Source organism: Neopelma chrysocephalum, unplaced genomic scaffold, assembly GCF_003984885.1.
Source record: "Neopelma chrysocephalum unplaced genomic scaffold, ASM398488v2 Primary Assembly neopelma1_24, whole genome shotgun sequence".
NCBI lineage: Eukaryota > Metazoa > Chordata > Aves > Passeriformes > Pipridae > Neopelma > Neopelma chrysocephalum.
Window position 1 is genome coordinate 6,324,779 of NW_020897693.1, and position 16,234 is coordinate 6,341,012.

A 16,234-nucleotide genomic window follows, 5' to 3' on the forward strand; every position below is an offset into this window, starting at 1 on the left:
TGTAATTAAAACCATCCAAAGTACTGGAACTTTGGCATCTTTAAAAGCAATAGTGAATATATAACTCCTTCACTCATCAGCTCTGTAAGTCCCTGCAAGCCAACAGCTTGTGTAGAAGTATAGAAATTACCTTACCAGTTCCAGCAAATCAGTCTGTGTCTGGATTTTTTTGTGTTTGTGTGCTTGTTGTAAAGTCATAACCTAGGCAAAGCTAATCAGACTTGTGGATCTGACAGTAGTGCTGATGCTGAATCTCATGCACTCAGTATGGCAGCAACAATAGCTCCTGCTGTCCCATCTGGGAATGATCAGATGTTAGTAATTTTTTAAATGAAAGTAACAGGTATTTGCGGAGCATAATCCATTTAGGCTCCTTCTGCTGAAGATGTGATTAAGAAAAAACAGTTTCAGGGAATTGTAATTCTTGAACCTTTGACATATAAAACAATAGATGGATAAGTGAATATGTTTTTATCTCCAGCTATTTCCTCATCCCTAACAAAAGAAAGAGTATCTTTGCACATCTTGTATGCCTCTTCTATTTTTTTTTTGTTATAAGAATGCTTTCATTTTCCTAGCAGTTGCATAAGGGTGAATAAAGGGTGTCAGCAATGCTTGATATCGAATACGTAACATTATGTGTATTTATTGCTGTAGTAAATCCAAGCAAAAGCAATGTTTCACTGTCAAGTACCAGATCATGTAGTCAGGGAAACTGGCACTGACACTGTAATTACAGTTTGTCCCTCTCCCCCCTCCCCTGAAAAAGAGGTTTGTTGCTGGTGGACATAAGTACTTTTGACAGAATTACTTGCATGACCAGCTAAAGCCCTTGTACAGAAATTCGCCTTGTAGCAGGTATACTTTTGATTTGACTGCACATTTCTTGAATGTTATGTCCTTTTCTTTGGCATACCTAAGCTAATTTTAGACAGTCTTTGACCGGCAAAGACTTTCATGTTCCAGAAGGTGAATTATGTTACTAATGTAGTGCTGGAGTTCGCTCAAACTTTTTATATATTATCCAGAGACTGTGGAGTGTCACAGGCTGAACTGGCCAGATTGTCTCAAGAGCCTGACTTTGCTGTCAGATGCTGTATCACCATCATTACTTCTTTTAGCTGGATTTTTATATTCACACCATTTAAGTATTCCATCTTATCAGTTTCTGGCTGAATTGAGCTATTTTCAACCAGATTTGATGGAGGGAAAGAAGACAGAGGTCAAGAACTCAGAGTGCTCAATGTTCATCAAATTATGTGTGAATTAGATCCATATTAGACAACAAAGTCTAGAAGAGACTGTCTGAATAAAGCCCCAGCCTCAGCAATACTTTTTTCACTGATGTCTGTCAACCTGAAATACGAATATAACATGGATTCTAAAATACTATTCCTGCAAATAAATTTTGGAGGGAATCGACTCAAAATTAGGCAAAGTACTCCATTACTGAAACATAAAAACCACTGGCATTACTACACTAAGATCTGATTCAGTGTTGATGATTGTCTTTAGGAGTTTGTCAATAAATTCAGCAAAGACATGATCAGAGTAGGAACGTCAATATTAGTTATGTGAGACTTGGACATCCTAAACAGGTGTTCCCACACCTGTTATTGGTAATACATCCACATGCTACAAATCTCTTAGCATTTACAGTACAACTTAGGTTTGGCACACAACTGTAATCTGACGAAGTACGTTTGCATAAAAATTAAAAATGAAAGCTGTATTTAATCCTTTGAGTTTTACTGTTCCTTGAGAGCAGAACATCATGTGGAAAGGGGGCTATTACAGGTATCTGTGTAGGAATGTCAACAAATTCTAATCAGTACAGTATGATAACATCATTTATTTTAATTTTTGTGACTTGGTCTCATTTCAGATGAAGTGGCAATCTGTCCTGCCCCAGCAGTGTCTTTTGCTGATGACATGTCTCGTAATGGCCTTGGAAGCTGTACCTATAGACATAGATAAGACAAAAGTCAAAGGAGAAGGCCACGTAGAAGGAGAGAAGGTAGAAAATCCAGTAAGTGTAAAGAAATTAATCTCCCAAGTGTTTTTCCTAATTGTCAGTAATCTGGGGGTAGGAAACTCCCTTTCTGAGATTTACATGTTCTTTACTGGAATCACTTGCAGGAAGGCAACTAATGTTAGCCAGGACTGTCACAGGGTCTGCCATCTACAACGGGGAGGTTCTGCTTAAATTTGTTCTCCCATTTTTTTTCAGTGAGCTGCTAAAGGTGAGGTGGCGAGTGGAAGGGATTCCCCAGCTTACACTAGGAAGAACTTACTGTTCCACAGAGACTTGTTTCAAAGGACTGGGTGGTGGCCTAGGAAATTCTGCTTGCTGATTCCAATTCCGTGTTTCAAATAGAACAGTAATGAATGAATTGCGCTGATTTAAAAAAGCGACACTATATTAACAGGACAGATGCTTGTGTATTACATGGGTTCCTAAACAATTTTCTCCTCTTGTTAGTTGCTGAAACGAATGATAAGTTGCTATAGGGCAGTGATGCAAATAGGAAAAAACAAAGATATGTAAGACAGCATAATGCCTGTGTTGCTGAGATTAGAGTGTCAGTTCAATAATTGTATTAAAACAGAGCTAAATGTTTGGCAGTATATTCTTTTTTCAATTTCACTTTTTGGGTTTTTTTGAAGGATACAGGACTTTATTATGATGAATATCTCAGGCAAGTGATAGATGTCTTGGAAACTGATAAACATTTCAGGGAGAAACTCCAGACTGCTGACATAGAGGAAATAAAGGTAGGTTCAAAAAAAGAGTTAAATCAAGGTTAATTAAATGCATCATCTTGAGCCACGTATGTTGTATTCTTTCTTCCTTTTTTTTCCATACTCCTCTCAATTTTTGTGAGCTTAAATGTAATTTTTATTTAATTAAGTATTATACTAGATCTTTGTCTGTAGTCAAGGGACAGCAGAACTTCTGTTCATTAAAGAATATTCCATAGCATAAGAAACCCCAGCAACAACATACACTGGAATGCATAGTTTCTGCCTGCTGCCTATCTCCTGAAAAGCTAGTTTCAGACTTTATGCAAATAGGTGAACCTTCATGTGCATCAAAACAGCTGCAGTTGTAGCTTTCATGTGTAGTTGCCTGCTGAATAATTTGGAACACTGTTGTGAACACAGAGGTATATTTGCTTTCTGAGACTAAGATAGTAATTCACAAATGTATATGATGACATGGAAAAGAATTACAAGACAGATTTTAATATCTGGGTATATTGAGGAGTTGTGCTAGAAGTAAAGTCAGTTTATATAGGAATAAACCAGACCTCTGGATTTCTCTGCTGCTGTCCTGTCTTTTGTGCCAATTCACATAGCACTCTGTCCAAAACCTCCCCACATTGTTGTCTTTTACTCTTTGGTTCCTGGCTGTAGGTGATGGCTCTCCTGCATTCCCTCTTTACAAGCTAGAAATTCAGCAAGGGATGGGTAGGAAACTGTCTAAAGTGACAGACTTAAAGAGAAGATCCTGCCTTTTGTGTTTCCTTTAATCCCTCGTGTTGGCATTGGCAGCTTTTAGCTTCTTCTGTGCTCCATCTAGTGTAACCCTTGAATATTGCTGTTCATATCAAGGTTCTTGAATACACATTGGTGGCTGTTGCCGTGCTTGTACTTTCCCTGACGTCTTACAGCCCTCATCGAGGGGATGAAGGACACAGCACTTTGTGTGTTTCTCACAGTTCTTGTGAACTAAGTTGAGAACATATGATCAAGAAACTTGTCACAAACATTATTAGGCATTGCTCCTTCAAGGTTATGGTTTTGCTCTTTGGAGGAGCAAGATAGAAATTCTCTTTTCAGAAAGCTTATAGGATTCCTTTCTGTTTGTATAACCATAGGCATAAAAATTTTGAATCTGCTCTTTGGAAAAATACTGAGATTCTTACAGTGAGTGCTACAGTATTACCAAAGACTGCCACTAGTCTGCTGTCTTGCAGCTCATGTCTAATCCTAAAAACGACTTTCTTCTACTTTTTATACATAACTTTTGTTTTTCAACAGAGCGGAAAGCTAAGCAGAGAGCTTGATTTAGTAAGCCACCATGTGAGAACACGACTGGATGAACTAAAAAGACAAGAGGTGGCAAGATTAAGAATGTTAATTAAAGCTAAAATGGATTCTGTTCAAGGTAAGAATACAAAATTTACTGAAGTGAGTTGTGGGACAATTGTGTTGGAGAAATGCCAAAGTCCATTAGTTGTGCTTTGTTTGTTGTCAACAATAATAACTAAGCTGAAAGTGAGTGTCCTTTCTGAGCTGGCCTAGGGCCAGTAAAGACCTGTCTTTATAGGAAACTGGGGATAAGAGAAGAGCCATCTGTGTTTTATAAATACCTAAACTTCTTTCTGTCAGTGGATTTTTCACTGACAGAAACAAGTTCAGTTATTTATAAATAAATACATTAGATACTTGTAAATAAATGTGTTAGATGCTTCTAATTGTTTTTCAACTTCTATTTTGTAATGCATCAATTCACGATTACTCACTGAGAGCAGTAACATAGTAGGACTGTGTTTAAGAACACGACACAGTGTTTCATGACTTTGCAGGGTAGAAAATTTATTGTTGGACAGTCAGTTAACATGAAAGTTTTCCTCTTTGTCGTCTTTTAGCCCCCTTTCCACTGGTTAGAGTTATTGTACAGATTTAAAGCAAACATTAAACATTTATATTTAGAGGATTGTTTTTCTTATTTTGGAGTCAGTTTTAAGCTCCTGAATAAGGAAAAATGTTTGGAGTGAAAAAATTCTCCATAGCATTTGCTCATTTGCTTAATTTCTAGTGAAATTTTACAAACTCAGGCAGTTTCTTTTAGTGAATAAAATATACAAGTTTCTAATTACTCTAGTTGCTGCATGTTTGTGTGGGAAAAGGTGCTATCCCTTTTTATTTCTTATTACTGAAGAACTTTTAAAGTATTCATTTAGAACTAATTCTGTAAATTTCTTATTAGTGGTTTCTTTTTAAAGAGATTTAGTTGCTCATAAACGAAGATCCTAATGATGGACTCCATGATCTTGTTTCTGAAATGGTGTTTTCACAAAGAAACTCTTATAAAAAAGTCTCAATTTGCCTATGCAGATTATTTTATTATTAAAAATCTTTGCAAGTCATGGGGAAGGATCCCATGGAATTGAATACATAATGTATCAAATTAAAATACTCCAAGAATGAAGATCTGTCTTGCAGGCTAAGCCAAATTTAGAGGTGGCAAATAGACTGAAGAAGTGTGCAAGTGCAAATAAGTGTTTATGAGGATGTTGCTCCTGTTGCAGACAAGCAGTCCAGTGACGTCCTGGTGACATTCACAGTGAGCCAGCTGACAGCACTTAATGGTTGTGTACATAGTAATTTTGTGTATTTTGAAGTTTGATGGACTGATTACTTCTAGCCCTCTCTACTGTCATAAATCAATAGTAACTAACAGAATGTGCTTTAGAAATTAATTCCCCCCAGCAGCTCAGATCTGTTACCAAATAAGTGTGAGATCTTAAATTTGGGAACAGATTATTACAGTTCATAATATTCAGGTGACTACTAAGATGTGAAAACATTTTGTAAAGTTTATAGTCAGCTTTGCCCATGAGTACTTCACATCATACACAACAAGTATGGCCAGATTACCTACAAAGTACAGCTGCATCCACATACCTAGACAACATCTTAGAATATGTACAAAAAGCATTCTGTAATAACAGCAGGCAGAACAGTTTGAGTTCCTTTTATTTGTTCTGGTAATCTTTGCCCTAGAATACCACTTAATAGCTTAGTCTTCTATCTGATCTAAAAAAAGAAAAAACAAGCATACAAATTCCCATGTTTTCTTCCCTCTCAGATGGATCAGGTTTATAAAAAGAAATCCCAAACAAATCTGAGATTATATTCTGCATATACTCAGTTCTTCATCCAGATGTGTTTTTAAATATTTTCACCAAGATCCTATTAGACTGATCAGTACAGGACAGAAGAATGCTAGGGGTTGGATCTCAGATAATACAATAATGTGTCAAGTAAATATTGTCAAATCAAATGAACCTTTCCCCTAAGTATAAGAAATGGAGGGAAATCGGTTTGGGGGCTGGGTTTTTTGTTGTTTATTTGTTTTTCTTCAGTCTATTATTACACTTTTAAAAATGTTTCAAAACCAGGCAAAGGCACATATATTTTAACAGAAATCATGATCTCACCAAGGAGGAATGATGGCTGAAATCTGCCCTGGCCAGTGTTTGCTGTTTTGTGATAATACAAACACAGCATTCCATGTAAAACAGACAGTTTTGAAATTGTGTTTTTTTTCAATTTTTTTTTTTTAACAAATAAAATATTCTTTGCGAAGCCATCTACTAAAAGCTTGTCACAATTGTTGTACTTAACATATCAAAGTGTGTGCTTCTTAAGAGAGCATTACTATCTAGCATTAGCATTCAGAAGCCATGGTAACAGGTAGAAAAGCCTGTGGTAGAAATGCGTTCAGTTGTTGGTGCTTTGTGCATTGATGCTGTTGGGTATCGCCCCTGTTACAAGGAAGAGAAAACTGCTTTCAGCTTTTAGACAGAAGACCCAGCTTTCCACTGTCTTGCACTTCTCTTTTTCCACAGATGAAATCTGAATATCTGCTTCTCTGATTTGTTATACTTTTATACCATATTGTACATAAAACTTTGGCCAGATCTAAGTCATTTGTAAAATGTACAGGGCAGTAGAAGAGTTGGATTTTTCCCATTTCAGGAAATGGGATACATTTGATACATCAGCTTTGATACATCACAACTTCAACTATCTCATTTATATAAAAGAGAATAAAATATTTTTCCTAATTTATGTAGCTCAAATTGATTGTACTTTTCCTTGCTGAACCACAAGCCTTAATTTGTGCATGTGAAATTACTGTGCACAATACAACACTGACACATTAGAGGGACTGCAGTGCAAATTGCCATTAAGTTTGCCAACCTCCTTCAGGAAAAACAACTTTAGAAATTTTGTTGTAGTTTCCTCCAACAGTGAAAAAATTATCCAGGCCTCAGGGAGCCTCAGGTACTTACAAGGCACAAGCTCCCATATGAAAGACTTTAACTTCTTGATCTTGCTGGATTTCAAACTTATTTTCATGTTTTGCATGTGTACCTTATTCTTTCAGACACTGGCATAGACCATCAGGCTCTCCTTAAGCAGTTTGAGCACCTGAACCATCAGAATCCTGACACCTTCGAACCTAAAGACTTAGATATGCTGATCAAAGCAGTGAGTGCCAGATATGAACTACTGTGGGGGATTTGGGGTATTATTTATTATGCTTTTTTCCTCTGGTAAAGGCAAGTCCTTTCCTATATACCACTTTTTATAAATGACATGCCGTTTTCATTTTCAGAGAAAAGTCAGCTGTCTCCATCTGGAAAACTGTTGTCAGTGTGCATTATGCTGAAGAGCCCATAAATGCTGGGATGTCATCTTATCAGGACTTGCATTCATATGCCAGTACAAGCAACTTTGGGAATATTATACACCTTTCTGGAAGTCTTTAAATTAAATATGGTTTAGATAGGGGTATATTTTTTCCAAGTGTATTTTCTGATTTCTATTTCTAGATGATACAGGAGTCTCACAGAATTACATAAGTAATCAACCCTAACCTAGCCATATGAATTTTGGGTTCTATTATATATATGTCAAGCTGCAAAATCACAGCAGAGTAGAATTTAAGATACCAGTATTGGAAATTGCTTACACTGGGCATGGCATTCAGTGTCTGTTTAGCAGATTCAGTATCAGACACAGGTGTGGGGTTTTTTTCAGTGCCTGTTTTTTTAAGGGATGTAGTTAAGTACTGCATGGCTTTTTTTCAACTGCTAGAGAAAAATACACTTCCCAAAGGGAAAAATTACTTTCATCTCAGCTATGCTCTAGAGAACACTGCATGCCCACCATTAGAATTTGACAGATTTTATATTTTCAAAATAAATTGAAAGGTGATCTATATTTCTAGCTTCCTGTAATTTTTGTGTAATTTTTTTACTCTTGGAAAATTTTATCTCCATTTTCTGTAAAATTATTTTTTATAGAGAAATATTTTTTCTTGCCATTTCTGAGCACCACTTCTGGGAAAATTCTGGTTGGCTAGGAGATGCATATCCTCAACAGGGCAGTTCTTTCTTTTATTATAAATGTTATTGTTTTGTCTCTTCATTTCTCAGTCAAGAGAGAATGTACAGAGTGTAATGGGCATTTTAAGGGGTCTTTGGTTTGGAATTGTTTTTTTAAAAGGTACAGGGAATCTGAAAACTAAGATGTAAATCATGGAGAGAAAATATGAGGTGTAAACGTATATTTTGAAAAGCACTACCAAAAGATCATTTGGCCTGTGTGAAAATGACATATGTTTATACAATATTTGTTAGAAATTCTCCCCTCACTCTCACCCTTTCTCTCTATATAATTGTTTTATTTTTTATTTAATCCTCATTAAGGTACTGCAAACTAACCCCCACTATTAATGAATGCACTTTTTTCATTAAACTGTGGGATAAACTACAAATGTTCTCATTCTGAAGTAATCAAGGAGTTAATGGTACTATTAGTGTAGGACTTATTTAACTTAATTTATTACTAACTGATGAGAAAGGACACCTTGCTGCCTTTGTACAATACTGTGCAATTGCAAGAATTGTCTAGCAGTTGAACCCTTGCAAATCAATTTCTGTGAAAATAACAGAGCAGGGATGTTTCTGCATCACTGTCATGTGAAAGCACCCCTCCCAGCTAGACTACCCTATATTTAAAAGGAGAATGGCAGAATGGCCAGCCTTGCCCATGGAGCTGAACAATATAGTGTTTAATGTCAGAGGTGTTACATAATCATGTGGCATAATCATATGTCTGCATATATCTGTATTTTTAGGCTACAAGTGACCTGGAAAACTATGATAAGACCCGCCATGAGGAGTTTAAGAAATATGAGATGATGAAAGAACACGAGAGGAGAGAGTATTTAAAAACATTGGATGAAGAAAAGAGGAAGCGAGAAGAATCCAAATTTGAGGAGATGAAGAAAAAACACGGAGATCACCCTAAAGTTCACCATCCTGTAAGGCCATAGCCTGTTTTTATGTGACTGAGTGGAAGCCTTCCTTTCCAGAGAGAAAAAGCTAACACAGAGAAGGGTGTATCTTGTTTGTTTTCAGCATCTGCCTCTTCTCACTGACTTGGGAGCAGAGCATGGGCACAGTGCTGAGAGCATTACAAACCCCACTATACAAACCCCCATTTTTTCTCTACAGGTGTGCTATTTTCTGGCAGAATTCTTATTTACAAAGATGCTGAAACTCATGAGGAATAAGCCAGAACAGTATTAAAAACTGTAGGGATGCCTTCATGGTGTGCCTGGCCTGCAAGGAGCTGCATCACAGGACAGTTTGCTCTATAAAAGGCAAATTAATATAACTTCCTTCAGCTGTTATTTTTAGATGAGTCTGTGTAGCCATGACTGATTATTACAGGTGCTCCTTTCCACAGAATATGCATTTCTTTGACACTCTCTCTTTCCCTGGGCCTTTTTGTCTAATGAATATGTTAGACCTGACCAAAAGGGAATTAAAGAAAATTCCATTGATTCCATTTGCCATGTGACTAATCAGCAAACAAAGCCTTTCAGAGAAACTGTAATGCAAAGGTAATGCAGAAAAATTACACTAAATTGTCTTTTGAATAGTTTTTCTTTAACCAATCTATAGGGAAGCAAAGATCAACTGAAAGAGGTGTGGGAAGAAGCAGATGGACTAGATCCTAATGAATTTGACCCCAAAACATTTTTCAAATTGCACGGTAAGAGGTTTAGTTTTAATTTAATGAACAAGTGAAGTTACTTTCTTTTACATTCTGCTGAGGACAAGTTTGTCATATGCTAGGATGAAGTCTTATACCTCAAGTAATTTGGATGAGTCTGAATAGTATAGAGGAGAAAATATTTGTTCTGTTCTTGTTTGTAAGTTTCCTGTAAAGTTTTAAATGGAGCTTAAAATTTGAAAACAGAGTTTTGTTTAACTACTCCTAAAATCCTACAGCCAAATACCAGGAGTGATTACTCAGGGAAGTACGGGTACTTGGAGGGCTGTCCCTATCTATAACTTTGCTTGCACACTACATACTAGGAATAAATCCTCAGAGGTGTGTCTGTGGTGGGGGAAAACCTGCTTTCTCATCATCTCTGCAGATAAATACCAGACACTTCTAATCTTTGGAATGGCCATAGACGTGCCAAGCCTCATCAGAAGAGGTTTATCAAGATTCCCTTGATACAACAAAAACCAAAATGCCCCCTAATCCTGCTGCTATGTTTCTGAGCAATGCGCAGCTAGAAACAATAAGTAGTAGCCTTAGCAAGACATGAGGATGCATCTCAGTGGATATTTTCCTTTAAATGTGATTATATCATCCTGTAACCTTAAATTCTGATATTGTTAAATGCTTCATCATAAAGTACCCCTAAGTAGATCCTGCCTGGCACTAGGTTGCAAAGGGTTGAACAATACATTTGGACTAATCCCAAAGATGATGATTTAGAGGAAGAAAAGTGTTGTAGCTTGAGTCTGAACTTTTATCTTGGTTTATAAAATTTATAAATATGTATTATAGTTATTAAATCTTATTTCTTCTTTCTAGAAAGAGATTTTGAAAGAATTTTCTGAAAATTTTTGTTAGCTTGTTTCTGCAAATCCTACCAAAACACAAGTAGCTGAAACAACCTTTTGCCTTAGAGCTTGATATTTAAAAAAACTTAGAAGCAGTTAAACAAATATATTGCATAATACCATCCATTTGAAATAGGCATTCTCTTTCAATTTCCGAGGTAGTATAACAATATTCAGAGTACAATGTAGAATAAGAGATGGATCGTTAGTTATCAAGTATTCTCCTCTCAGCATTTGCTGTCATGAAAAGTCATTTTACAGTTATCTCAAGTGTTGCATATTTATATAGATTTTCACATAATTCTTTAGTTTTTTTGGAGAGTCATACTGCCAATTAACAAAGTTTTTCTGCAAAATGTTGTTGCTCCTGAGTCTAATTACAAATTTAGTTGTTAAATTGCAACAACTTGTTCTCAGTAATATTTTTTGGCAGTTGCACTTTGCACAATCCTGTGGTGACCTATTTCACTTTGCTAATCTAAGAAGTAGGGATATTGCTCCAGACTTGTCCAACCAACCAAAAATGGCAGTACACTTCAGCCAGTACCTGATAAAAATTTAAAGAGAAAATCAACCTATGTAACCAGTTGCTTGTTGAATGAAGTTTTTAATCCACATGGGATGTGTGTGCTGATCCTTATTTAACTCAGGAAGGTCTACTACATGTATGACTTTCTGCACCTACTCAACTTGCACTTTTAACACTTCTTTTTGTAGATGTCAATAATGATGGTTTCCTGGATGAGCAAGAATTAGAAGCCCTATTTACTAAAGAGGTAAAAAAAACATTCAGAAGCTTAACTTCTTTCAGAAAATGATTACAGGGATGTCTGTATTTTTTCCAAGTATAATTGGTGACTTTGGACTACAAAATAGTGTATTTATGCTGAGTTTTGTGCATCCTTAATAGTTCTACAAAAATGCAAAACCTATCAGCAGGCAAAATGAAGTCGTTGAAGAATAGGAGTCAGACATCAGAGATCTAGTGCCCATGCATTTCTCTGTTACAGGCTTGTTTGAGATTATATAACTAGTCTGCAGGATAGGTGTTACCTGTATAGATTGCAGTGCAGAGAGCTGCATTTCTGCTCTGCCTAGATGCAGCCTGGTAGAGGTTTTGAGGTTCTGAAGATGTGTAGCTGTGCTTGTTCAGTGTTTATGAACAAGTCTTATGGGAAAAAGGGTCACACTTGTGTGACTTGGCTCAGGGACAGCACACTACAGAAATTTCATGTTTTGTGTCTGGCTACTTTGCAGCACATGTACATCTGGTACAGTAGACAGGCTCTTAGTTTCTTTAAGCCTTGGTTTGTTGTTGTGAAAAGCAAATATTAGCATGTCTTTGCCACCCAGAGGGGTAGTGCTAGCAATTCCAAAGATAGGAATTGCAGAATCAATAAGTAAATGAAGGGCATTTGTCTTAATTTTTTAAGTAGGTTATATTTAGGTATTGCGGAAAAAAAAGAAAAATTTCCCATTCAGAGGTCCCAGTACTATGGCTGTCAACATCTTATCTAATGTTTTTTTCTGATTTAATGAGTCAGAGAGGAAATGTGCTATACAGTATATATAGAAGCTTATAAATTCAAACTAGTGTAATTTTTTTAAGAAACATGATTTGCAAATAGAGATTTCTAACAATACTTTGCCATAATCCCCCTCAATACAGGGCAGTCTTTTTTGACAGATGTCTCACTGTTGTGTAGTTTTTTTAGTTTAAAAACAAATAATCTGGGGCCTTAAAATTACCTACGGCTAAGCAAGAGAAGGTCAATGCCTGAGAAAGCCAAGTAGAAACAACTAAGCATGAACTCTCCAGAAAGGCATTGTGCAAGAGGAGAAGTGGACCATTAAATTTAGCACTCAATTTGTCTTGTGATATCCTAAATGCTCACAGGGTCAACTGCATGCTCTGGTAAAAAAGCTACTCGCTCCCATTCCAGAAACCACATGAAACCTCTGCCTGCTTTGAATCAAATGTAGGATCAGACTGTGCACACTGAGGTCAACTTTACTGTAACATCCACAGCACGGAATTGCAACAGACCACATGAATTAACTGAAAACTTCATTCTTAGGAAAGAAAGGCTCACTTGTTGCTTAAATACTGTTCTGAAAGAGGAAAGTTGCACACACACACACACACACACACGGACTCTCTCTATTGCAACAGTGGCGAACTTGGGTTTTTAGCAGTCTCACGCTATTTTTCCACATATTCTCTGTCATTGGAATGAGCAGCCCTTTCTTCAAACTAACATTTACTAATTCTGAATTTTAGCTAGAAAAAGTTTATGATCCCAAGAATGAAGAGGATGACATGGTTGAAATGGAAGAAGAAAGGCTGAGAATGAGAGAACATGTGATGAATGAGGTGGGGACTGATATTCATCAGAGCTTATTTCCTTCTGTGTTCAAGAAATACAGTTCTGCCATGAAGTGTTGTCCAAGTGCAGCAGAAAGGGATGACCTGTCACACTGCATGCTGTTTGTGCTGGGATTCACATAAAGTAACAATTCTCAGGCCATGTCCCTGTATTCTGATGTAAATGCCTGCTGACTAGGTCTTGTTTAAGTTCCAGGAAAGGAATTGTGCAGCAGCCTCTGTCTGTTGCAGATACTGAGATTCAATAGAAATTCCCTGTGAATTGTGTCAAACAGGGAAGAACTCTAAATGTTCTTTGGTACTTGGCAAATGGTTAAGATTCTGGTGTGCAGAGCAAGGCTTGTTTCATATAGCTCACCTTTGTCCCTTCAGGAGAGAGCTCAGAGCTCAAGGTATCACCTATGACAGTGAACACCTTTACCAGGTCTGATGGGTTTTCAGCTCAGAAGACAGAAGAAAGGGAAGGGGATATTTTGAACGACCGTGTTCAAATTATGATAATTTTTATCTTTTATAATTTTATAATAATAATAAAAAATAACTTTTCTGTATTCAACTATATTCCTTAAGCTTGAGGAACAGAGCAAGCCTGGTCTTCTATTAGTCATAAAGGGAAGCATTTCCTCCCTTCCCCTTAAAGGATTCTGACACAATTCAGCACCTCCCTATCCGACAGTGGATATAATTTTGTGAGTCAGAGTAGTTACCAGAAAGCTACAAAACATTTTTCTCAAAAAAGTCATACCTTCCACTGTTAGTGTTGGGGCTGTGAACACAAATGTTTCCAATAAAGCCAATGATTTTTGAAGTAAAATGTGAATATTAACTTTTAAATTCTACTTTTGTTAAGCTATATAAGCTTGTGAGAAGTTTTCAGAAGACGTTGCAGGCGATCCCTTGAAAATGGGACAGTTTAACAATTAAAATGGTTATATTTGAGGATATTTGTTTGATGAAATTAAACATTAGCTCCATCAAAACCCGCCCATTAGTTTAAGTTTAATTTTTTCCTTCAAATAGGTTGACATCAACAAGGACCGACTAGTGACTTTGGAAGAGTTCCTCAGAGCTACAGAGAAAAAAGAATTTTTGGAGCCAGACAGCTGGGAGGTAATGAGAATGTGTTCCAAGTACAACACAGAGTAGCATTACCAGCACTCCACCAGGAAACCAAATGGCATGTCTGTGACCTTTGCTTTTTTCAGTTCTGTGTTGGTATGTGTGTCGTTAAGCGCCTTAGCTAAATGTAACCTACAAATGTAGCAGCCTAATGTAATGCAGATGTGAGCTTTATGGGCCTCTCACACACGGAAAAGGTCTGGCGCCACCCTGGGGATTCTAGAAGAGCTTTTCACACATGCTTTTCAAATGGAAAATGGACATTTTGTTTATGAATCACTTTAAAGGGAAGATAAGAACTCAGCTGGAAGCAGGAGGATAGTTTTCTACTACCTCTAAGTCTATAGTAAAATTTTGCTGACAAAATAGCTGAGAAATGACTGTTTTGCTGTTTGCCGAGAGCGTACTAACCCTTTACAGTGTCATGTCTGGGTATCTTGTTCTGGGGTTTTTTTATTGAACTGTACAATTCAGATAAGAATTTCGGTGGGGAGATAATAAAAAATGTACTTCTGTTCCTGGCTAAGTATTCACATTTGTATGTATTTTCTTGTAGACACTAGATCAACAGCAGCTCTTTACTGAGGATGAGCTGAAGGAATTTGAAAATCATATTTCCCAGCAGGAAGATGAACTTAGAAAGAAGGCAGAAGAACTTCAGAAACAGAAGGAAGAACTACAGAGGCAGCATGACCAGCTTCAGGCTCAGAAACAAGAGCTTCAGCAGGTACATGTATGAGAACAGAATATTTTTTTTCCTTTTCTGTATCCTTATATGTGTAACAGCTCATGACAGTTCCCAGCTCTGGAGCATTCTTTACCTTGATTTCTTGTATGAGTCCCAGCTGAAATCTAAACTAATGGTACCACAGCAAAACATAGTCTAGTATTCAGAATTACAGCAAACAACACAAGCATCTCAACTCAGCCATATACTCATTAACCAAGACTTTACATAATGACTGCAAAATTTGTTATAAGTGTATTCATTTGTCACATCAGAGAAAGCTGACAAATTTAAGTTTTTCAACTGTTGTATTTTATTTTTCACCAGGTCGTAAAACAGATGGAACAGAAGAAACTACAGCAAGGAAATCCTCCTGCAGGACCAGCTGGAGAACTGAAATTCCAACCCCGTATGTGTCTTTCTGATAGATGCACAAGCTTTAAAATAATATTTGCAATGTAAAAGTCATTACAACTATATTTTCTGTTGGAACTATTAATCTAAAGCAATTTTAATGACCTCTGTAGAGAGGTTCACTAAACAGTCTTTAAGAGGGAAGTACATAACTCTTCTAAAGTATTTCTGAAATCTCAGTACTTTTAAATCCATAGTAAAGAAACAGCATTCTAACACAAGGCGTCAAATGGGCAGAGAAGGAGGACTGTGTTGTACCTGTCTGTCTAAAAATATTGAGCTCTAGGGTATCTAGGGTTTCTGAGCATCCAGAGAAGAACAGGGACATACAAATGACGGGGTCTGTCTTATATTCTATGGCTGCATCGCAGTCTCAGACTGCAGAACAAATCAAAGCATTTAAATATTCTCAGTGGTCAATTTACCAGCAACTGGATGCAACATGACATGACAACTTAGCCTTAGACAGTATGAAAGACCAATTGCTTCAACACCCTCAGAAGAAGGTAGTGGCATAATAAATCATTGCATTTGCTCATTGGTGGCAACAAAACAGCCAGATATATATTAGCCCTTCTTATCTGTAACAGCTTGCCCGAGTTACCTTTGTGCTTTAAAGGAGTTCTCTTGACATTCATCTCAAACACAGGCTTCAGATCTATCCAGGCAGCCTTTTGAATACTAGAAGCTCTTAACTGCCCCTGCAGGGCCACCAGTGGGATTTCAAACCTCAAGTGCTGTATTCAGTGATTACAGCTTTGTTGGTACCCTGAAATTCTACCCATTCTGTTCCATGAAGGGAAATGATGAAATTTCAGAACCACTTTAATTTTGTCTTTCATTTGCTTTGAATCAGCC

General features: G+C 36.9%; 1 protein-coding gene across 2 annotated transcripts in view; it reads left to right on the forward strand.

Annotated features, from left to right (window-relative positions):
• The window catches only part of NUCB2 (nucleobindin 2), a 29,581-nt gene that overhangs the window by 9,793 nt on the left and 3,554 nt on the right, over nt 1-16,234 (forward strand). Inside the window, exons 2-12 of one of the 2 annotated variants that reach the window (XM_027701250.1) lie at nt 1,886-2,029; nt 2,656-2,775; nt 4,045-4,171; nt 7,184-7,287; nt 8,942-9,127; nt 9,774-9,864; nt 11,448-11,506; nt 13,012-13,104; nt 14,137-14,226; nt 14,792-14,962; nt 15,290-15,371. In XM_027701250.1, coding sequence (XP_027557051.1) covers nt 1,886-2,029; nt 2,656-2,775; nt 4,045-4,171; nt 7,184-7,287; nt 8,942-9,127; nt 9,774-9,864; nt 11,448-11,506; nt 13,012-13,104; nt 14,137-14,226; nt 14,792-14,962; nt 15,290-15,371 — 1,267 coding nt within the window. Of the gene's footprint in view, nt 1-1,885; nt 2,030-2,655; nt 2,776-4,044; nt 4,172-7,183; nt 7,288-8,941; nt 9,128-9,773; nt 9,865-11,447; nt 11,507-13,011; nt 13,105-14,136; nt 14,227-14,791; nt 14,963-15,289; nt 15,372-16,234 lie in introns of those variants that run through there. The other variant, XM_027701242.1, reaches the window with a different exon arrangement.